The sequence below is a fragment of the Oryx dammah genome, unplaced genomic scaffold (genome assembly GCF_014754425.2).
Source record: "Oryx dammah isolate SB20612 unplaced genomic scaffold, SCBI_Odam_1.1 HiC_scaffold_18, whole genome shotgun sequence".
Taxonomy (NCBI): domain Eukaryota; kingdom Metazoa; phylum Chordata; class Mammalia; order Artiodactyla; family Bovidae; genus Oryx; species Oryx dammah.
Window position 1 is genome coordinate 5993217 of NW_024070202.1, and position 24214 is coordinate 6017430.

Below are 24214 nucleotides of genomic sequence, written 5' to 3' on the forward strand. Positions count from 1 at the left end.
ATCGTGTCTGTGTTTGAGGCAGGAAGCCCACCCTTCCCCCTGACAAGGCTGATTGTCTCTAATTTGCAAAGGCTCGGAGTGCCTGAGCCTGGTGACAGCCGGGGGGGATGCTGGCCCCTCAGAGCCATAATCACAGCTGCCAGGCGTCGGCTCTGTGATGGGTGTCTGCGTCAAATGGCAAACCATCCTTTGAGCTGGACAAACAGGGCCATGGAAATAGTCTCTTAATTGGCTCTGAAGGCTCTCATGGAAGAAAGGCCAATTTCGTGCTGTGTGGGGGGTGACACTTGAAAACTAAGAAAATGAAAGGATGTTCCTGCTCCAGCATCAGCAGCCAGTGGCAGTGTTCACCACAGTCTCTCTGCCTTGCCGCAGCCTCACCATGGCAACCTTTGTCTGCAGCAGGAAAACAGGTATCCTTACTGCTCTCTGCAAGAGCAGGCACCCCGGCCCTTCCTTGGCCCAAACCTGCTTCCAGCAGAGGCCAGAGACCCACTTGTCCCGCTGCCCCGGTCACCGAGCTGTTACCCAGTCCGAGCCCACTCTGCTTGTTGCACTACAGGCCAATTAACTGAGAGATGTGGTGTTGAGGCAAGGAATATGTCTTTATCGGGAAAGCTGGCTGGCCAAGAAAATGGAAGAGTAATGTCTCAGCCTTCTTGTTGGGGGTCTGGATGCCAAGTTCTTTTACATAACAGAAAGAGAGAGGAGTTGAGGAAGCAAAGTAAAACAAAACAAAACAATCTTGCAATTACCTCCTAGAATGGCAAGCCTCCGGCAGGGGATGTATTAATTTCTTCCTCCCCAGGTGGTTCAGTGGTGAAAGAATCTACCTGCCAATTCAGGAGATGCAGGAGTGAGTGCTTTGATCCCTGGGTCGGGAAGATCCCCTGGAGAAGGAAATGGCAACCCATTCTAGTATTCTTGCCTGGAGAATTCCGTGGACTGAGGAGCCTGGTGGGCTACAGTCCATGGGGTCGCAAACAGCTGGACACAAGTGAGCGCCCGAGCACTCCCATCCACAGGTGGACAGGGTCCTGAACCAAGGTACTTTGGTTTAATATTCAAGCAGGAGGGCAGGGTCCCTGGGGCAGGTCATTATGTATAAACAGTATCCTTTTAGTGAAAAAAGCAAGGGGAAGCAAAGGTTAAAGTAAAAGAAACAGATTTCCCACAGTGAAGCCATGCCTCCTCCAGCCATTGCACTTATGGATGCTTGGCTGACAGTTTTTTCATTGGCATATTTTTGAAAAATCGCTTTTTGTTGCCTGAAGAAGGGGAGTTTTCTTTCAAGGCTTGGACAGCGCCTAAAGGAAAACCCATTGTGAACTGTTGTGGTGATTCAAGCCTTTCCTTAGAATATGGTTCAGAGAAGCGTGGATGCTGGGGGGTAGTGGGAGTTCCAAGGCCTCCGACAGAGGGTGATGTTGAGAGCGAGCTGCGCTCCTACAGGAGTGTGAGGGAAAGACAAGGCCACACACCCCCAGGCCCGTGCCTTTCGGTGAGCTTCCCATGTCAGTGTGTATGGAGGAGGCAGTGGTTTTCCCTACTTTCTTCAATGTAAGTCTGAACTTGGCAATAAGGAGTTCATGATCTGAGCCACAGTCAGCTCCTGGTCTTGTTTTTGCTGACTGTATAGAGCTTCTCCTTCTTTGGCTGCAAAGAATATAATCAGACTTTGGTATTGACCATCTGGTAATGTCCATGTGTAGAGTAATCTCTTGTGTTGTTGGAAGAGGGTGTTTGCTATGACCAGTGTGTTTTCTTAGCATTACAGGTGTGTATATATGAATTTATGCATTGGAGCTGCACAGCTCTACAGAACTATGAATGTTTTTATTTTATAACTTTCTTTCTCACACTCTACCTTTTACACTTTTTCTTTCTAATGGTAATACTATTCAGCTCACAGTCTTTTCCAGGATTTACATAAGATTCCGTGATCACACATGGAGTAGTCCCTGCAGACAGATGTGGGTTTGCTCCTAACCATACTGCTCACTTACAGTTGATTTGGGGCAAGTTACCTAAACTCTCTGAACATAGGTTTCCCAACCAAAGATGATAAAATTAAAAATGAGCTTAGTTTGCAACTTAGATGGGCTGACGGAGTAGGTGCTAAATTTATATTCTCTTTTACCACCACCCACCCTCAGAGGAGTGAATTTTGCATCCTTGATTCCTTTGCCAAAATAAGTTGTTGACATTCATTGTGTTAGCTTGATAAGGCTGCCACAAGGAAGAGGCAGAGACCAGATGACCCAGGCAGCAGACAGGGTTGTCTCATCATCCGGAGCCGAGACATCTGAGGTCACAGTGGCAGCGTGGCTGACATTCCTGAGGCCTCTCCCTGTGTGCCCACGTGGCCTCACCTCTGCGTGTGTGTTTGTGTGTGTGTGCAGGCACATGTGCTCAGCTCCTCGTCCTTTGAGGACACCAGCCAGGCTGGACCACAGACCCCTCTAAAAGGCCCATTTTGACTTTGTGATCCCTTCATAGATTTTGTCTCCATATGTGGTCACATCCTGAGAAATTGGGAGTTAGGGCTCCAACATATGAAATCTGGGGGAGAGGGATTCAGTCTGTAACATTAGTGACTGGGGAACACCCTCCAGGGCAATTTCTGTGTCTCAAAGAAGAGGCAGTCCCTTTGTGAAAACAGACAAATGTGTGTGTCCAAGTTGCTGTGTGTGCAGCTGTGCCAGCAGCTGTGCCCTGGGGCCCATTTCCTCCTCCGGGGGAAATGCACCAGCGCGTCCTGTCCAGACTGGGAAGTGTCCGTGGGAACGTGTCTGCCAAGTCTGGCAGCAGTGATGCCCAGTAAGCGCCAGTGAGTGCTGGTGGGTATTTGATGAAACAGGCAAAGCAATGCTGAATTGATAATAAGAGCTGGAGTGTCGGTGACAGGTGTAGAGCCTTTTCCCCTGCATGGGAGAATGGACTTGACAATTTCAGGTGCATCTTCTAAGAAAATCGGAAGATCCCACATCACATCTCTCACATTTAGAGGTGGTTCCCTGGCTGCAGTTGGAAGGTCCTGTTGACCTTTTCTTTGATTTAGGGAACTGCCAGTGAAGCTACCCTGGTGGCCCTGCTGGCCGCTCGGACCAAAGTGACCCAACGCCTGCAGGCCACCTCCCCGGAGCTGACGCAGGCTGCCATCATGGAGAAGTTGGTGGCCTACGCGTCTGACCAGGTGAGTGCAGTGCCCAGAGCCTCCTTGAGCCTCCGGGGGTGGAATGGTTTGCGTGGTGTGAGGCCAAAACCACACCGAGGACTTCCTGGTGATCCAGTGGTTAAGACTCTGTCTCCCATTGCAGGGGCTGTGGGTTCTGTCCCTGGTTGGGGAACTAAGGTTCCATATGCCTCAGGGTGTGTCCAAAAATTAAAAAAGAAAAAACTACAGACTGTGCAGTATCTGTTTCAATCCAAAAACAGTCCCCTGGGTGTCACTAAGCTAGGGAGCTCTGCTAAAGAAAAGATGTAGGCTGCCAGTGGGAACTTAGCAGATCAGGTTGGAAAGAGAATAAATGTGCTGTGAGATCAGCCCGACCCCACCTGTCCCAGCTCGTGTTGAGGCCATCTGGCTGCCTTCAGCACGGCGTGGTGGAGCTGCATGTGGGGCTCAGGGCTCAAAGACCTGGGCTCACATCCCAGCCCTGCTATTTTAAATTCTGTGATCTCAGGCCAATCACGTCAGTTCTCAAAGGCTTTTTTAAACCATCAGACAGGGTCAAAAGGGCCTGCCACCTGGTGCTGCTGCTCTGCCAGCTAGTGGTTGCACCAAGATGAGGGGTGAGGCAGTGCTTTATAAGGTTTAGAGATCTCTGCAAGTGGGGGCGTCTAGTCCATGATCAGTTCCCATGATCAGCCTTCTTGAAAAAGGTAAAAACCAAAGCAAAACGCAATTGTGTGAGAGAGAACAGAAGGAAAGAGCATTGAGCAGTAGCTCCACAGGTGATCCAGGAGTCAAGAGGGCACCCCAAAAATGGCACCACCAGAGGCTTTGGTTCCACAAAGCTGATTTAGCTTTGCCCACATAGCATTTTTAAAATTTTTTTATTGTGGCAAAGTCACATAACATAAAGCATGCTATTTTAACCATATTTAACTGTACAGTTCAGGCTTCCCTGGTGGCTCAGATGGTAAAGAATCTGCATGCAATGTGGGAGATCCAGGTTCTATTCCTGGGTCAGGAAGATCCCCGGAGAAGGGAATGGCTACCTACTCCAGTGAGAATCCCATGGACAGCGGAGCCTGGTGGGCGACAGCCCATAGGGTCGCAAAGAGTAGGACCCGACGAGTGACTAACACACACAGGATACAGTTCAGAGGCATTAAGTACAGTCACACTGTTGTGCAACTCTCGCTGTCATCCGTCTGCCAGATTTTTCGCCTTCCTAAACTGAAACTCTGACCCACTAAACACTAAGTCCCCCTTACCCCTCCCCTCCATACCCCTGGAGGAGGGGGAGCCCCTGGCATCTACATACTTGCTGACTCTATGGAATTGACTTCTAGGTACCTCATGCAGGTGGGATCAGTTTTTGCCTGCTCAGACTGTACTTTGGAGTGTGTTTTAAGGGTGACTTAGTACACACCCTATGAATAGACTGTACCTTCTCTTCCCCTGTGCTGCACAGTATGTTCTCATCACTTATCTATTTCATACGTAGTCGTGTGTATATTTCAGTCCCAATCTCCCACTTTATCCTAGCCCCTTTTCCCCCTTGATGTCCAAAAGTTTGTTCTCTGTATCACTGATATAATATTTTTAATGAATTTGTTAAGCCAGGCACTTCAACTGTGACAGCTTTGTTCTAGGGAATAAACATATGTAGCCCGAAATCAATATAATATGCATATTTTGATGCTTTGTCGGGAGGATTGTCTCTGTGTGTACTCTAACTCCAGGCACTAGAGCTGCCCACAGAGGAAGAAAACTATTCACTTGTATTTATTTCTCCCTTGTTTCCCAGACAGACATGAGAAAACTTTAAAAAATGCACGTGTAGGTCTCTATGTATCTATGCTGAGATAAGTTGCTATGAATGTTAGGTGGTAGCCTTTCCCAGCAGGGTTTTCATGAGGGAATTTCACCCGAGAGAAGTGATCCGTGGGGTTCTCTAGATTCTTGCAAGGATGCTGTGTGGCTACTACTATCCTGTGTGGCTACTACTACAGGAGTCAGGTGGGTTCGTCACATCAAGTGGACAGCCATGGGCTCTAAGGCTTAATTCTGTGGCTTTGGGTTCACGTTTCCAAGGAGCAAGGTCTGACGTGGGGCTTTAGGGGTGCTCTTTGGGGAAGCCTATAGGAGTTAGGGAAGCCACATACTCAGGGCAGGAATGAGCAAGGATGTGCCCTCTGCGAGAGTCACCTCCCATCAGCTCCTCCGAGTGGAATCTACATTTCAGGTGAACATTAGCCCCCAGGAGCACGGGCTCAAGGTGCTGGTTGTAAATATAAAATCACCTTGCTCCTCATCTGAGGGTAAAGAGGACGCACAAACCACAAGGAGAGCTACTTTTGAGCATCGTCATATATTTTGCATGCAATTTTAGGGCCTCAGATGATAAGAGTGGGACTAGGAGCTTACTAAGTACACTTATAAAGTGATAGCATCATCAGGTGACATGACTAGGTGTCATTTTCCCAGCTGTGCTTCCAAATGAGCATCCCCTGTTTCTGTCAAATTCAAACCAGTGGACGAAAAAGCCCTCAATACAGCTCCGTGTAAGACTGCCCTGATGGCTCAGCAGGTAAAGAATCTGCCTGCAGTGCAGGAGACACAGGAGATGGGGGTTCACTACCTGGGTTGGGAAGATCCCCTGTAAGAGGAAATGGCAACCCACTCCAGGACTCTTGCCCGGGAAATCCCGTGGACAGAGGAGCCTGGCGGGCTACAGTCCATGGGGTCGCACAGAGTCGGACACGACTGAGCACGACCCCACACTTGCCCGCAGGCACAGCCCAGCACTCCACCGTCTGAGTCGGAATCATGAAACTCGGAAGTAGAGTCCTCAGGACCTGAAACGGCTCCTGGCCTGGAGGTGCAGGGAGTTGGGGGTGGGATCGAGGCTCTGCCTCCTGGTGCTCTGGAGGCTGCTGCAGTGTCTAACCTGGCGCTCTCTTGCAGGCACACTCCTCCGTGGAAAAAGCCGGCTTAATTGGTGGAGTGAGATTAAAAGCCATCCCTTCCGATGGCAAGTTTGCCATGCGAGCTTCTGCGCTGCAGGAGGCCCTGGAGAGAGACAAGGCAGCTGGCCTGATTCCTTTCTTCGTAAGTTCCCCCAGCCCCACAGGAGTGGCTGGGCCCTGCTGGGGCAGTGGGTCGGGCCTGTGGTGACACGATCATTTCCTGGCTGCCTTGGTGGTCACGGGCCAGGCATACTCAGGTCAACGCACCTCTCCTTCAGGGCAGCTGGAGCAAAACTCCAGTGATTTTCCCTTCTGCTTGCGTGAATCTCAGAAACAGAGTACCCAACCCCGGGGGATACTGCTAAACCAAAAAGTCTTGCTTCTGCTTCCTGTTAAAAGTGACACCATAGGGCGCACCCTTGACATGGCAGATGAGTGATAGACATCGGAGTTAGCTGAGTTAAAGATGAAGTACACTTTCCACCTAGAGGGGTGTCCTCAGGAGATACTACGATGCATCGCTTGTGAGAGAGGTGTTGCAAGCCAGCAGTGATTAATTTAAAATACAATTAAATAGGATATCATTAAAACATCTAGCTAACCAAACATCAGCTAGTTTTGCTGTACATGGCTGGGCATTTTCCAGTGGGGAAGAAGCAGTCGCTGTTACAACCGGAGCCTGGGAGCTGTCCTGCCTGGTGTGCCATGGCGTCGTCTCACGACTGCACTGGGATGTTGGGTGGGACTGTGGCATTGGCCCCGTGGGGCCATCTGGCTACACTTTGGAGTCACCTGGGGAGCTAAGAAGAATGCCGATGCCCAGGCCCTGCTCCAGCCCCTCTGAGGACAATAGCAGGTACTGGAGTCGCTTCCCGGTGGCTTCCAGCTTCTGCTGTGCACCCAGAATTCCATGCTCCTAGGCACCCATGCACATCTGGGTACCGAGTTGTGGAGCAAGATAGGTTCAACAGAATCTAGGTGTTACATGTTTATAATTTCCATTACTTTGTAAGAGTTACTCTTTGAGATGAGTATTTTTATCCAAAAGTTGTTTTGATCAATTCAAATTTACCACCATTTGTTGAATAACTAACATGTAGTCTGGGGGAGGGACAGAAGGCATGATTTTATACATAATTTGATCTTGATTCAAGGATTTTCCAAGGGAATAAGGAGCATAAATAAGTAATTGTAGAAATATCAACAAGTGTCAGGTTGTTGAGTTTGAAGATTTCTTTCTATATTTTGGACTATTGTTGGAAACCAATCCTTTATCAAGAGGTATGCTTTGCTAATGTTTTCTCCAAGTTGGGGACATGTTGTTTCATTCTTAGAAAGTATCTACCACAAAGAAGCTTTTATTTTTAATGAAGTCCATCTTATCAATTTTTTTCATGGACTATGTCAGGAACACCTAAAAACTCATCTGCAAACCCAATATTGTTCCAGATCGTCTCCTGTGTTAGCTTCTAGGAGTTTTATAGTTTTGCATTTTACATTTCTATCCATGGCTCATTTTGAACTGGTTTTTGTAGATGGTGTGAGTCTGTATCCAAATCCATTTCTTGCATGTGAGTGTCTGTTCCAGCACTGTGTGTTGAAAAGACTCTTCTTTTCCCATTAGATTACCTTTGCTCCTTTGTCAAAGATCAGGTGCCCATATTTGTGTATGTCTATTTTTGGGTTCTCTGTTTTGAGCCATTGATCTGTCTGTGTATTCTTCCCCAGTACAACACTGTCCTGATTACTGTAGCTTTTGCTAAAGCTTGAAGTTGGGTAGTGTCAGTCCTCTGACTTTTTTTTCTCCTTCAATATTGTATTGTGTATTCTGCCTTCTTTTGCGTCTCTCTATAAACTCTGGACGTGGTTTGTCAATAGCCATAACATAATTGGCTAGAATTTGAATGAGATTGCATTGAATTTATAGATCAAATTAGGAAGTACTGACATCTTGACAATGTTGAGTCTTCCTACCCATGTACATAGAATATTTTTCCATTTATTTCGATAAATCCTTTCATCAGAGTTTTATAGTTTTCCTCACATATATCTTGAGGCTTCCCTTGTAGCTCAGTTGGTAAAGAATCAATGCAGGAGACCCAGGTTCAATTCCTGGATCAGGAAGATCTCCTGGAGAAGGAAGTGGCAACCCACTTCAGTATTCTTGCCTGGAGAACCCCACGGACAGAGGAGCCTGGCAGCCTACAGTCCATGGGTTTGCAAGAGTTAGGCATGACTTTGCAAGTAAACCACCACCGTCTAGATCTTATACATATTTTGTTAGATTTTTATCTAAGTATTTCTCCCTCCCTCTCTCGCTTTGCCTCTCTAGTTTGGTGTTAGTGTACATGGTATTGTGTTCTTAATTTCAAACTCAAATTTTTCATTGCTAGAGTATGAGAAAGCAACTGATTTTTGTATATTTTCCTTTATTCTCTGTCTTGTTATAATTGCTTATTAGTTTCAGGAGGTTTTGGGTTTGATTTTGATTTGGGAGGTGGATTTCTATATAGATAATTGTGTCATCTTCATACAAAGGTAGTTTCATTTTCCCCTCTCAATCTGTGTATCTTTTGTCCCTTGTTTGCTTTTTGTAATAGCTAGAATTTCCAACATCATGTTGAATAGGCATGGTGAAAGCAAATATCCTTGCCTCGTTTCTGTTCTTATCAGGAAAACCTCTAGTTTCTCACTGTTAACTCTGATGTCAGGTTTTTAATAGTTGTTCTTTATCAAGTTGAGGTAGAACGTCTCTTAAAACATCTGCTCTATCCTATTGGCTAGAATTTTTAAAATTTTGCTGGATTTTGTCAAATATTTTTTATCTATTGATATGATTATGTGATTTTTTTCTTCTTTAGCCTTTTGACATAATAGATTATATTAATTGATTTTCAGTGCTGAATCACTCTTGCATATCTATAGTAAGTCCCACTTGGTTGTTATTTTGTATATATTACTGAATCCAATTTGCTTGTGTTTTGTTGAGAATTTTCACATCTATCCATAAGAGATATTTGTCTGTGGTTCTTTCTTTTAATGTCTTTGTCTGATTTTGGAACTTGGGTGAGACTGGCCTCACAGAATGAGTTAGGAAACGTTTTCCTCCGTTTTCTGGAAGAGATTATAGAGAATTAGTTTTATTTGTCTCTTTTTTAAACTGCAATATAGCTGGTTTACAATATTTTGTTAGTTTCAGGGATACAGCATGCGGTTCAGCATTTTTACAGGTTATGCACCATTGACATTTATTATCATATAATGCTATATTTCCTTGTGCTGTACAGTGTATCCTTATCCCGTCCCGATACTTGCTTATCTGGTTTATCCATAGTAGTTTGTACCTCTTAACCCCCTGCCCTTACCATTTCTCCCCCCACTTCCCTCTCCCCCCCTGGTAATCACGAATTTGTTTTCCATATCTAGTTTAATTCCTTTCTTAAACGCTGGGTAGATTTTACGAGTGAACCCACCTGGGCTGGTTGCTGCCTGTTTTGGGGGGCTATTAATTTATTGATTTTATTTTTTGATAGATACAGGTCATCTTAGTCTGTTTAGGTTGCTACAATAAACAACCACAGACCAGGTGCCTTATGAACAACAAAACTTTATTTCCCCCAGTCCTGGAGGTGGGAAGTCTGAGATCAGGGTGCCAGTGTGGGTGCTACTCAGGGTCCTCTCCCGGGTGCAGACAGCTGACTTCTTGCGTGTCCTCGTACGGAGGAAGGGGCTCCGGAGGTCTGTGGGGGCCCTTTTATAGAAGCACTAATCCTATTCTCAAGGGCCTCATCCTCACGGTCCCCCAAGGGCCCCGCCTCTTAATACCAACCACTTGGATTTCAGTGGTTTTGCACAGACCTGTTGAGAGCATCGATTTCTCTTTATGTGAGTTTTTGTAAAACTATGTCTTTCAAAGAATTGATCCATTTCATTCAGGTTTTCAAATTTGTGGGCATAGAGTTATTCATAATATTATTTAAATATTATCCTTTTACCACCCAGGGAATCAGTAGTGATGGTCCTTTTATTTCTAATACTAGAAATTTGTGTCCTCTCTTTTTTCTTAGTTAACCTAGTTAGATGTTTATCAATTTTATCGATCTTTTCAAAGTACCAGCATTTGGGTTTGTTGATTCTCACTATTGACTTCCTGTTTCTAATTTCATTGATGTCTACTCTAATTTTTATTATTTCTTTTCTTTTAGGCCCTTTGGATTTAATTTGCTCTTTGTTTTCTAGTTTCCTAAGGTGGAAGCTTACATTCTGGATTGAACATTTTCTTTCTTTTCTAGTGTATGTATTCATTTAATGCTATAGAATTCCCCCTAAGCATTATTTTCACTGCATTCCACACATTTTGGTAAGTTGTATTTTCATTTTCATTGAGTTAAAAATATTTTGAAAATTTCCCTTGAGACTTTCCCTTTGCCCTATATGTTAATTAAAATCTTTACTCTGTTGTCAAGCCATCAACATGATATGTCTCTCTGTTTATTTAAATCTTCTTTAATTTCTTTCATCATATAAGCCTATACTTGCTTTGCTAGATTTATACCTACATAATTCTTTTTTGAACAGTTATAAACGGCTTTGTATGTTTAATCTAGGTGTTCGTGTGTTTATTGTAGCTTACAGAAACACGATTAATTCTTTATGTTGACCTTGTATCCTGTAATGCTGCTGAACTCACTTGTTAGTTCTAGGAGGGTTTCTAAAAAATGAATTTTATGGATGTTTCTGTCTAGATAACCATGTCATATGCAAACAGGTACTACTGTATTTCTTCCCTTCTGACCTGTTTGCCTTTTATTTATTTTTCATGTATTTTTGCACTGGATAGAATTTCAGGTATTTGTTTGGCAGTGACGAAGGTAGGTATTCTTGTCTGGTTTCCAACGTTAAAGTGAAATGAGTGTAGTTTTTCACCATTAAGTGTGATGTTATCTTTAGGCTTTGTAGATGTTCATTATCAAATTGAGAAAGTTTTCTCCATTCCTGAAGTTCTGAGAATTTTTATCATGAATTAGTGTTGAATTTTGTCAAATTATTTTTCTATACTGATCGATGTGGTTGAGTGGTTTTATTAAGTCTATTAACAATGTGGATTACAGTGGATTTCAAATATTAAACCAGCCTTGCATGCCTGGAGTAAATCTCATTTTTTCATAATGTAATTCCTATTGCTAGATTCTAATTACTAACATTTAAGGACTTTTGCTTCTATATGCAAGAGTAATATTAGTTTGTAGTTTTCCCTTTTTATAGTCTTATTTTGATGTTAGGGTAATATTGACTTCATAAAAAGACTTGAGAAGCAGTTCCTTCCTCTTCTATTTTCTGGAAAAGATTGTGTAGAGTTAATGCTAATTCTACTTTAAAGGGACTTCCCTGGTGGCTCAGACAGTAAAGTGTCTGCTTGCAATGCGGGAGACCCGGGTTCGATTCCTGGGTTGGGAAGATCCCCTGGAGAAGGAAATGGCAATCCAATCCAACACTCTTGCCTGGAAAATACCATGGACGGAGGAGTCTGATAGGCCACAGTCCATGGGGTCACAAAGAGTCAGACACAACTGAGCAACTTCACTTTACTACTTTAAACATCTCGTTTTGAATTTAGCACTGTTCTATACATGAGAAGAAGCAAGAGTCTGGGTTCATGGAAATCACTCCTTTGATACACACCTTAACCATCCAGGGTGAGCATCTGGTTTTTCTCCATCCTGAATCCACTCAGGGTGCACAGTCTGGGACAGCTGCAGTGGCTGATGGCTTGGTGGCCGCCACCTTGTTTGCTTACTGATGTGGCAGGCATTCTTGCTTATACCCTCACAATCTGGTGGTGGAAATTCAGAGGCAGTACGGTGTTCCATTTTGGCTGCTACTCTATGTCTTTGTGTTGAAGAAGACTTTGAAATAAGCATCATCTCTGTGCCCTTCAGGGTGGCCACGACCTCTGTTGGGGCATTTTATATGCACCATTTAAGAGGCATCTACACCTCCATCAGTTACATTTCACTATCCTCATGGTGGGCTCTCAAGTAAAAGGTGACAAGTTCACAGTCTTCGGAGCAAGGGCCAGATACTCACACTCATTGCACTTCAAAGCCTATCATGATGAAATAAGTAACAATTCCATGCTAATTCACTAAGTCACTCACTTGTTTGACAAATGAACGCCCATGACATACTGGGCCTGTGGGACTGAGATCAAGGAGGGCCCTCAAGCATCCTACTGGCTGGAGTGGAGATATGAAGGTAACAGTCTGCACCAGGGTGCAGTGTAATCTGCACTAGAGGTCCAGTGATTTGGAGCAGAGGGTTTCATCAGAGCTCTTAGTTCGACCTGTATGAAACGCCTGCTTTCTTAGAGCCCTCCCTATGCCAGCCCCGGGGATCCATGGGTAGGCGTGGTCGCTTTCCTCTTGCAATGCCACTGGTGGCAGATAGACATGCCCACAGATCTTTGTGCCATCTGGTGAGGACTGTACATGTGGACAGTGCTTCCCTGGTGGCTCAGACGGTGAGGAATCTGACTGCAAGGCAGGAGACCCCTGGTTTGATCCTTGGCTCAGAAAGATCCCATGGAGAAAGAAATGGTGACCCACTCCAGTATTCTTGCCTGGAGAACTGCATGGACAGAGGAGCCTGGAGGGTTATAGTCCACGGGGTCGCAAAGAGCTGGACACGACTGAGTGACTAACACACACACAGGCACATGGACGGGGTAGGGGGTATGATGAGCTCAGCAGGGGGGTGTCAGTGAGGTCTTTGCTGAGCGTTAACATATAAGCCCCCCGTCCTGGAGGACACGCATCACGAGCTTGTCTTGTGGAAGAAAACAATACTGTAACGGCACAGAGATGGGGAAGATTACTGGATGCAGGAGGAGGTGCAGCTGGCCGTTGTCTTAAAGTGAAAGTGAAGTCGCTCACTCATGTCCGACTCTTTGCAACCCCATGGACTGTAGCCTACCAGGCTCCTCAGTCCATGGAATTTTCCAGGCATGGAGTGGGTTGCCATTTCCTTCTCCGCTGTCTTAAAGGGGCAGCCAAGGGCCCATGAAGCTGGAAGGAGAGGCTGCCTGGACCAGGCAGGAGTGTTGCTTGAGCTTTGACGTGTTTGCTGGTTCCCATTGAAACAAATGCCTGGCAGTCATCATCCTTCACATGTGTGACGCTATGTTCGATCGTGAGATGCAGACCCTGATGCCTGGGTGTCTCAGGGGCTTGCTGACCCTGGAAGTCTAGCCAGTGCTGGAGATCTGAAGGGCACCTGAGCCTTTCCTAAGCAAGCTAGCCCCCCTGGAGCCCACGAGCCCTGCCCACCTCCTGCCCCTTCAAAGTGTGACCTGCACATTGGGCACATCTGAACTGGGAGCCCTCCAGGAACTCGCCGGTTTCTTCTCTTGGTGGTTTGCTTCCTGACCTGATAAGATCAGGCCCAAGGCAGAGGGCAGAGCCTAGCGGGCAGTGGTGAGACTGGCAGACGAGGGCGGGGGCAGCGTGGGGTAGCAGGACAGCCCCAGGCTCTCAGAGGTGAGGCGCCCAGCCTGCCTCCCCCTTTGCAAATGTGATTAGGTCTCTGCAGAGCAGCTGAAATCAGGTTAGCATCTCTGAGCCGAGCCGAGTAATCAGAGCCCGGAGCAGAGCAGGTGCTGGGGTTAAAGCGGCTTCTGAGAATGAGGACAAGCTGACTCACAGCCCTCAAAACACAGAACCACGGAACACTTGGGCCCTGACATCACCAGCCTGGCACATCCTCCTGGGACCCTGGGTCCCATGATGCCCACATGCTGTGCAGGGAGCTGCCCAGGGATGGGCTTGGTTGGAAGGGCCTCAGGCATGGCCAGTGTGTGGGGTTCTTTAACTGGCAGAACCAGAGTTAAGCATCCCTGGACTCTCTTCTTGGTCTGGTCCTGCCTGTTTGTCCTCAGACCCCACGCTGAGTGTCTCAGTTAAGCTAACAGTAAAGTGGGGAGTCCCAAAGACATCCAAATCAGGAGGGTCCTGAAGAGTGAATATAATGTCTGCAAAGCTGAGACATGTTCTCAGCTGAGGCCACTCCCAGGACTGGGCAGCGTTTTCTTGATTTTACAAAATGCACCACGGCAGAATGAAAATATCAATACTAACATAAAAATCTCAGAATAAAAGATGTAATATTAACCAAATCTCATCATAAGAGACAAACAGTACTAATATTTGGTGAAATTATTCTAGACTCACTACCCTATACACATTAATAGAAAATAATTTTAACAAGAGGATATTCAGGTTGCATTTTAAAAACAGATGGTATGGCATTTATTTCCATTAGGATTTAACTGAGGAAAATGAGATGAAATGAAAGGAATTCCTGGATGTCAGAAGTGTCTTTCCTAAGAGACTCTTAAAGTTCTTAAAGAAAATGATTTGCAATCGATATTAAAATAGTTGAATCATCCTGTGGGTATTTTTTTTTTAAGCTACGCAAGCTTTATGACATAGACAAAGCATTTTATGGGTCTCGTTCTACCTACCAAACTAGTACCCTTAGACAAAGCGTTTTAATATTCAGTTACATTTTTGGAAGGAATTGCAAACACCAGAGGAAAATGGCTCACTGACTCAGATTCCCACTCAGTGACTCATCTGGCCAGCATTGAGCAGGCTTGGAGAGTGGCTGGTGCTTGGACTGGGGTGGGGAGGGGTGTGGGGTGGGCACAGAGGTGGGAGGGGAGGGACTGAGAAGCCACAGGAAAGGTCAAAGCTGCAGGGTCTCCACCCACAGACCTTAGGCTCTGGGCATATCCTGGCCCAGTGCATTTGTGCAGTAAACGAGAAAACAAGCGCCCAGCAGGCGTCCACCTGATGCAGAGCTGCGCCTCCAATCTGGCCTCTTTGTCCCACGTGCTTGGCTTCAGCGTCTGTGTATCCATCTTGCCTTTTTATTTTCTGTGCTGCTGGTAACTGGATGTCTCAGGAAGCTTGCTGACCCTGGAGATCTAGCCAGCTCCTAGGAAAGGAAAGTGACCCTTTCCTAAGCAAACCAGCACTCTCAGAGCCCACACACCTTGCCACATCCCCTACGGGGCTCTCACACTCCAGGCTGCTATTCTCCTGCCCTGATCCCCCCGAGCCAGGGACCAGACAACCAGAGCAGCTCTTGTGCCCACAGCCCATTGCAGTAATCTGAAATGACTCACGCTTGTCAGTGTTAAGCCTGCCTCGCCTGTTCCTTTCTGCTGGAACCTGGAGTTCGTGCCCACCCTTTCCCCTCTCTCTATCGCTTCCTCTACCTCCTGATCAACGCTGCTGCTTCCCTGTGTGGCCCTGCACGGCACGGCCATGTGATACCCTGTGGGTGTCACAAGCTATCTCTTCAGTGGCCACAGCCTCCCACACTGTTGGCCTTCCCTGACCTGAATAACAGAGCATCACTCTTCTCCAGCTCAGGTGACTATGTCAGCTGAGCCGTCCCAGGGCAGAGCCCCATACCTCCCTGCTCAGGCCGCTTTGACTCTGAGACACATTCAGTTTTCAGATTAAACAGAGGTGGTCATAGGTGGAATGCAACCAGGGAGGCCTCCAGCCCGGTTCTCAAGTTTACTATCTTTGTTTTTCTGCTCTTTCCAGCTCTATTCTTGGGGCACAGATAATTGCTGGAGGCTCCATAAAGGCTACACAGATTGAATGAAATGTCAGTCTTGTCACATTGAAAGAGAAATTTCATTATTTAGATAGCACCCGCCACCATAGGTCAATTAGGCTCTCTGGTTTTGAAAACTTCAGATGCTTTTTGATCGTTTGGAGGGCGTTTGCATGCAGTGAATGTTTCAGCACCCAATCTATGCCAGCAAAGTGTGAGTTCCTAGCAACACAAACAAATACGATGCAGACCCTGGTCTCAAGAGCTTCGTGGGTTGCCAGGGCTGGGCCTGGGGGTGTGGCTGTGTGTGTGGAAGTTATAGCAGGGACTATGATGTAGAAATGAACACAGCACATTTGCTTCTTACCCTCCAGGTGGTGGCTACCCTGGGGACCACGTCCTGCTGCTCCTTTGACAACCTCTTAGAAGTGGGGCCCATTTGTAAGTATCTGATTAAATTTTATTTGGAAAAAATTTTCCTGATATCCAAAGACTTTAGTGAGCTGCCTCTTTGGGCTCCCCTAATAATATAATATTAACTTAATATTATATTATACCATTATATAATAATATATTATAATAGTATATAACTGACTCATTGGAAAAGACCCTGATGCTGGGAAAGATTGAAGGCAGGAGGAGAAGGGGATGACAGAGGAGGAGATGGTTGGATGGCATCACCGACTTGATGGACATGAGTTTGAGCAAGTTCCGGGAGTTGGTGATGGAGTTGCAAAGAGTTGGACATGAGTGAGCAACTGAACTGACTGACTAATAATATATTATATAAATGTAATATATAGTAATACACCATATGATAATATTAACATCATGAAACTTATTGTGGGATAGTCTGCCAAACTCTTCTCACGTTTATAGTAGCACAAATCTCCCTAAGCTTGAACTCCAAACACTCAGAATTTGGGCTAATTGGACAACAGTTAACCTTAGCTGTACCAACACTGTTAGTAAGTAAAATACCACGGTGATGTCGGATTGCAAAGACTGTGTTGTCCCATTGAAGAGAACCAACTTTGCAAATTCTCAGAGGGTTGTGAGTGGGATGGCAGGAGAATTTCTTGTCCTTGAAGTAAGTCTTCCAGCATCTTTTTATTTTTGCCTTCTTGGAATTCCTGAATATAGGTGAGCAAATAAAGCAATTAAGCAAATCAATTAAAAACAAAACAAAACAAAACTAGATTCCTCGCAAGAAGAAAGTGAGCTTTGTGTGTTTACTGGGAGCCTCCCTGGAGGAGGGCATGGCAACCTACTCAAGTATTCTTGCCCGGAGAATCCCGTGGACAGAGGAGCCTGGCAGGCTACAGTCCATGGGGTCACAAAGACTCGGACTCGACTGTGTGGCTAACAATTCACTTAACTTCCCTCCTTCCTCAGTGAAACATTGAGGTTTTCTTAGACAGAATTCAGAGAATTCAAAGGTGAGCCAGGAATAAGTGGCTTGGACCTGCTCTCAGAATGCAGCAGGGCTTTCTGTTGCTAGAAGGCCTCTCCTCAGGCAAGGGCCTGGCTTATGAGCATCCTCTCTGTCCTTGGGGCAGGAGAACCAGCTTTAAAGAGCCACTGCCCAGGGCGGGGGGAGGCAGGTAGCAGGAGACCCCTGGAGGGCCTAGATGTTTCTTGGCCATGCTGTGGCTTGTGTCAGGCATCTAACTGACTGCTGGGCCTGGCTTACTCCAGGGGTTTCTCAGCTCTCCTCACCTGAGTCCACCTGTGGACCATACTCAGGGGATGCAGGAGTGGACCATCTCCCCCCCTACCATGAGTGATGGCTGGGTGGCGTGCGTCGAGCCGGCCGCAGTCACAGCAGCTGTGCTTCAGCCCAGCCGCCCTTTTGGCTTCAGTTCTGAGCTCTGTTCCTACCTGCAAAGTGCAGTCAGAAGCACCTGTCATTGTGACCTGATGGGATTCTGAGTGACTGAGTTAACACAGAGAGGGCGTGAGGCAGGAGGGTCGGGGGAGCCCTTGGGATTCAGGAGCTGTGAGGCTGGCCCACCAGGTGGCCACGGGCGTTCCTGGCCTGTGACCATGGGCTCTAGCTCCCTAGCCGTGACCATGGCGGATGGCTGTCCCACCTGCTGGCTGGAGTCAGAGGTGCAAGGCCGGGGTTGGAGGCCAGGGAGGAGGGACAAGCTGGCTGTGGCCATAGGCCTGGCTTCACCAGCTGCAAACCCTGATCCTGGGCCAAGGCGCTGGGCCACTGGATTCAGATGTCAGGCTGGGAAATGGATGTCCGGGCCCCGGCCGGCGGATGGCAGTCCATGGCTATTAGATTAGAGGGCTGAGAGCCCCACGGGGTACAGCCCACAGGACCCTGCCCCCCAACACTGCCTGCTCTCCTATCCTGGGGCTCCCATGGCCCCCGGAGCTGGGGGCTGTGGGAAGAGCTGGATCATTGAGGGGCTTTTGGTGCCAAACATAGAGGCTGTTCCCGGGGGACTGAGGGAACAGTGAGCACCACTTACCCTCCATCTACTGCCTAGGCTTATCCATGAGGGCAATTTGGACAATTCTACTTATTATTGGCAAGGCTCTTATGAACCATGGGTGGTGTCCTCACAGTGAATGAGTACCTTTTACCTGCTTGCCCTCCTCTGAGTGTCATTTTCTTGCTTGTTACCAAATAATTTAGCATTCTTCAACTTTGGACAAGACCAGGTTAACCTGGTTCTATAGTGTGATCAGAGAAAACCATTAAAATAATTCAGATTAGTTGTCTTGGCCAGTATTTGACCAAGAGGCTCATCAGAACCTGGTCTTCTCCCAACTACTGCTTTCGGAAAGATGCTTTTTTAAAAAGCAATGTTTATTATTTAGGTATGTGTTTGGCTGCTCCAAGTCTTAGTTATATCACATGAGATCTTCAGTCCTCGTTGAGGCGTGTGGGATCTTTGGTTTCAGCATACAGACTCTTTTTTAAAGTTGATTATTTCTTTTTTTTTTTTTTAAAGTTGATTATTTCTTTATGGCTGCACTGGTTCTTTGTGCTGTGCACGGACTTTCTCCAGTTGCTGCTGGCAGGGCCTACTCTTCAGCTGCTGTGCACCTGCTTCTCCTGGCGGGGGCTTCTCTTATTGCAGAGCACAGGCTCTCGGGGCCTTCGGCCTCAGGAGCTGTGGCCCACGGGCTTACTTGTTCCACAGCATGTGGGGTCTTCCTGGACCAGGGGTTGAACCCATGTTCTCTGCACTGGGAGGTGGATTCTTGACCACTGGATGGTCAGAGAAGTCCCGTGTGAACTCTCTATTTACAGCATGTGGGATCTAGTTCCCTGACCAGGGATAGTCCCCTGCATTGGGAGCATAGGGTCTTAGGCACTGGATCACTAGGGAAGTCTCAGGAAAGGCACTTTCTGTTTAGTTTCTTTTGAAACAATTTTCCTGTGAGACTGTTTCAGTTGGTCACCTTGGAGTGATCAGTGGAAATTCCTGACAGATTTTATTGAGAAAAGGGTAAGAAACAGAAAGCAGAGAGTTGAAGGCAGATGGGCAGAAGGTATGAAGGTGGGAAGCTGAGGCAGAGGTCCCCGGGGGTGTGGAAGGGGATACAGGGCAGGCAGGATGGAATGGCTGCTGGTGAGGGTGCAGCAGAAAGTTCCAGAGGTCTGCCGCTTCTGTGCGTGGGGCCGTGGAGGCCTTGCAAGGGAATGTGCAGGCAGCGGGGGCTCGAGAGGGACAGAGGCTGCCTCCTCCCTTGTGGGCGGAGCAGACAGCGCCCTGTCCAGGCAGCCTCACTGGGTGCTGGGTGGGCCTGGTCCTGGGGTGTGCAACTCCTGTGTTCCAACCATGGGGTCTCCAGGACCCCTGACTCCTACAGATACCCTCAGTACTTGAAGAGGCTGAAAGGCAGGTTGTGCCATCAGATAATCACATACGAGACTCAGGATGTGGCCCTTGGCTCTCCCTTTCCTCATGGAGAGAGGAGAACCCCATGGGGAAGCCATTCAGCAAGGGTATCTGGAAGTTCCTTCTGCGAGAGTTTATGTTTAGTCTTTTCCTTTTTCAATTGAAATATTTATTGGGATAATGATAGAGCCACATGCATCTGGTCCAATCACTTCATCACATATAGAAAGGGATAAAGTGGGAACAGTGACAGATTTTATTTTCTCGGGCTCCAAAATCACTGTAGATGGTGACTGCAGCCACAAAATTAAAAGATGCTTGCTCCTTGGAGGCAAAACTATGACAAACTTAGACAAACATATTAAAAAGCAGAGACATCACTTTGCCAACAAAGGTCCATCTAGCCAAAGCTGTGGTTTTACCAGTAGTCATGTATAGATGTGAGTTGGACCATAGAAAAGGCTGAGTCCTGAAGAATTGATGCTTTTGAATCGTGCTGGAGAAGACTCTTGAGAGTCCCTTAGACTGCAAGGAGATCCAACCAATCAATCCTAAAGGAAATCAATCATGAATATTCATTGGAAGGACTGTTGCTGAAGTTGAAGCTCCAATACTTCGGCCACCTGATGCGAAGAGTCAACTTGTTGGAAAAGACCATGATGCTGGGAAAGATTGAAGGTGGGAGGAGAAGGGGATGACAGAGGATGAGATGGTTGGATGGCATCACCAACTCGATAGACATGAGTTTGAGCAAATGCCAGGAGTTGGTGATGGACAGGGAAGCCTGGCATGCTGCAGTCCATGGGATCACAAAGAATCAGACATGACTTAGCAAATGAACAACAAAGCCACATGTAGTTATCAGAAATAATAGACAGCCTCTGTGTACTTTTCCCAGTTTGTTCTGATGCTAACATTTTGCAAAACTGCAATACATGTCACAACCAGAAAATTGACATAGTGCAATCTAGGAGGTCATCTTATTCAGATTTCCCCAATTATATTTGTCCTCATTTGTGTGTGGGGGTGTTTATTAAGCCTGGGACAATTTCATCATCACTGGTGTAGGTTTATGTATCTGTCACCCCAGTCAAGATACTGAATGGTTCCTTTGCCACAAGAATCCCTTGTAGTTTATGATTTTTCATTTGTCTACAGGAGTTTTCGGCCAAGTTTGTGGCTGGAGGGAAGCCAGTCCCTCAGAGCTGCTCTTGGTCCTGACACCAGTTCCCAGGTCAGGGCTTCCAAAAACCTCCCTCGGGTTTGCGGGTTTGACACCCCACACCTGGGAGCAGAGAGGAGGTGCCCGGGCCAGAGTGGGGCGTGGCCAGCCTGGGGGCTTCTGGTCGTCCTCGCCTGTGAGGTCCCCCAGTCCCACAGCAGGACAGTAGGCACAGGGTCACCCTCCCTGCCAGGGATGCTCGCTCGGCCTGTGGTGTCAGTCTGGGTGTGTCCCTGGGCTGTCACACACTGGCCGGGAGGCTGCCTACATTTCCTGGCCCCTCCGAGAGATCCAGTGAATGCTTCTAGTTCCCAGTCCTCCAGGACTCAGAACTGATATGAAATGACCCAAAGACCCCACTGTGAACCCTGCTGTTGCACTGTCTGGGGGATGAGTCCTAGCAGACACGGCCTTCCCCTCCCCAGAGCCAAGGGCAAAGGCCAGATCTCCTTGGGGTGAGGCTAGTTCTCTCTGCAGCCGTCTTTCTGGGGACCCCCTCTGACCCGAGGCCCCTCTGTCTTTCCCCACCTACTGTCCCCTCTGAGAGCTCCTGTACCCTCTGGAGTGACACAGCCCTAGGGGCTGGCATCATTCCAGCCCCCTCCTTGGGGTCTGAGGTCAGATCTCCTCTCCTCTGTCTTCCCAGGCGAGGCCCAGCTAAGGAAAGGGATTGTGGTTTTCCTGTGTGACAAGCATCTTTCTTACGGGGTGAGGGCTGAGGGGTCCCCAGAACTCCATGCCCTTCCTCCTGCCCTCATGGCTGTATTCCTTCCTGCCTTGTCTGCCTGAGCTGGGCACAGACCCTGGCATCTGTCAGACTCTACTCAAGTGCCTCTAGCAGAAAATGCAGTCCTCTGACAGCGGCCTCCGCAGCCCCATGGAGAACCCAAACATGCCCTGAGAGTTTGTGTCCCTCCTGTACGCGTGTCTGAAGCTTCTCCCTCCCTCAGCAGAGCTGAGCTATAGCAGCGACAGAGGACAACATTGCAGCAGGGGTGCTGGCCACTGCGTCCTTTCCTGATCCCATTTCTCCTAAAGCTTTGTGCCCTTTCTGGCACACAGCCACATCTGAGGGGGGCTCTGAGGGCACCCCGGGGGCAGGCACTTTAGGCCGCACCCAGGGTGACCCTCTGTGTTAATTATCATTGTCCCAAGACACATTTGATCTTAATCCAACTTTCGTTGGATTTCGAGGGCTTTCGTTCCTTCCATCCTGCAGTTCAAACTGAATCTCTGCTTTGAAATGCATCTTCCATCTTTTATCAGCAGAATTCAGAACTGGTCCTCACTCCTCATAGCATTGTGTGTGATGAACCAGCATCACACAGGCAAAAGTGAACTGTGGATCTATTCACCTGCGTGGATGCATTGGCAGGTCCCGACCGGCCCCTGCAAGGGGGCCCTGATCCAGGTCTCCTGGGGCAGCATCCGCCCCCATAAGGGAAGGAGCCCACCCCTTGATCTAGACCCACCACCTCTCCTGCTTGCGTATTTCACAGCCGTGGGAAGCACCCAGCACTGAGGCTGGGAATAATCACAGTGACCGTGTCGCTCCTCGCTGAGTCTGTCCTAGTGTCGTGATGGATACAGCATGAGTGTCATCTGGTTTATCCCTCAGGGTCTGAGTGCTGTTTGATCTCCATTTGCCGAGAGCAGAGTGAGCTTGTGGCATGGCAGTAAGGCCACACAGCAGTGGGCGCCTGGGGGAGGGATTTGAACCCAGATGCAGCCGAATTGAGGAGCACGTTCAGACAGGACTCTCTCCCAGCTCACCACTAGAAGGTTCCTGTCCTGTGAGGCCCTTCTAGTGTGGCTGGAACACAAAATTCACATTCATGAAAGGAGCTGAGAAGATTCAGGAAGCATAAAATAGGTGCCTGGACTTCCTGTGGAGATGGAGCGGGGCAGAGAGACCAGTGGGGACTGTGGGTGGTCCCAACCTCAAGAGATGCTTGTGGGAAGGGCTTCAGAGCCCAGAGAATTGGAAAGAAAGTTGGCAGTGAGTGAGGCGGGGAGAGCGGAGCAGAGTGCATACCTGGAGTGGACGTGGACAGCTGGATGCGAGTCGGGTATGCTGGTCTCGTGGAGCTCTGCTGGGCCTGAGGGTCAACTCTGAAAGTCCAGGTGCTCCCCTCGCCTCCATGCACATGCTGCGTACTGGTCCCCGTGCCTGGCACTGTTGGGCCAGCAACAATGAAGGGCTGCTGCCTCAGCATCACCGCCTGTCAGGGATGCAGACATCACACCAACAAACGCTATTGACAGACGATGTTAAAAGGTGCCGGGATGGGGCAGGCGCTTGACTCCGGCACGGGGACATCCCTCCAAGAACTCACAGATCATTTCTGGGCTTCAGGTCACGAGGAGGGCTTGTGGCTGCACGTGGACGCCGCCTACGCGGGCAGTGCCTTCATCTGCCCTGAGTTCCGGCATCTTCTGAATGGCGTGGAGGTGAGTGTGCTCTTCAACAAGATCACTTTTATTTATTTACTTATTAAAGCTTTTATTGGAGGGTAGTTGCTTTACACTGATGTGTTAGTTTCTGCTGTATAGCAAAGTGAATTGGTTATACATACTCAGTTCTCTGCGACGAGCTCAATGGGCAGGAAATCAACAAGACCATTTTTAAAAGGTATATATACTGTGATCAGTGATTTGTCTTTATAAGGATGTGATACTTTTATTTTTCGCTACTGTGGTTCGTTTCAGCAAGTGATTTCCATACCCATTTCTGTGATAATTAGAAGTTACACCTCCCTGTGACAGGGGGTGAGAACCTTCCTGGTTCCAAAAACTGTCTTCTCAAAGAAGACACACCTGATGTTTATACTATTTCTCAGTCTGCAGATCCTGGGTAGAGCTGTCATGATAGGATAGATTTTTAGTTCATAAGATGATGGGGAAATATTTAGGAAGAAAATAAAATCTTAATGCATTTCGGATCAATGGGTAGTTTTTAAAAACCAGCCCACCATTCTATTCAATCTAAGTCAATGTCACAGTCGTGTTCTGATCATGCGACTGAGCATGATGTTCACATTCATAGAGATGGAACAAGCAGCCGTCGGTGCATTTAAATGTCCCTTGCACGCTCAGAATTTGGAATATATGGCTTGTAATGCCTCCTAAAAATCTGATTCTTTTGAGAAACTGCAATCAAAATGGTTGACCGATGGTCTGCTTCTCCAGGGTGCAGAATTAACACACAGAGATGATCTTAGGGACAGATCCTAATAAATTATTCCAGACCCAAGTGGGTTTTCACTGTCAGCAGCTCACAGGGCAGGAGGTTCCTTCTTGCCAGGGACTCAGATGTACATGCAGCAAAGGGCCCAGAGCAGCAGGCTTTGTCAGTAATGAC

General features: G+C 47.5%; 1 protein-coding gene across 3 annotated transcripts in view; it reads left to right on the top strand.

The window, feature by feature from the left end:
* DDC (dopa decarboxylase) overlaps positions 1-24214 on the top strand; it is a 108933-nt gene that overhangs the window by 31863 nt on the left and 52856 nt on the right. For all 3 annotated transcript variants that reach the window (XR_005724410.1, XM_040260225.1, XM_040260226.1), the window contains exons 5-8: positions 3062-3196; positions 6140-6283; positions 16143-16209; positions 23210-23304. Coding sequence is in view for 2 of the 3 variants with exons in the window: in XM_040260225.1 (XP_040116159.1) it covers positions 3062-3196; positions 6140-6283; positions 16143-16209; positions 23210-23304 (441 nt within the window). In the remaining variant the exon portion in view is untranslated. The remainder of the gene's footprint in view (positions 1-3061; positions 3197-6139; positions 6284-16142; positions 16210-23209; positions 23305-24214) is intronic.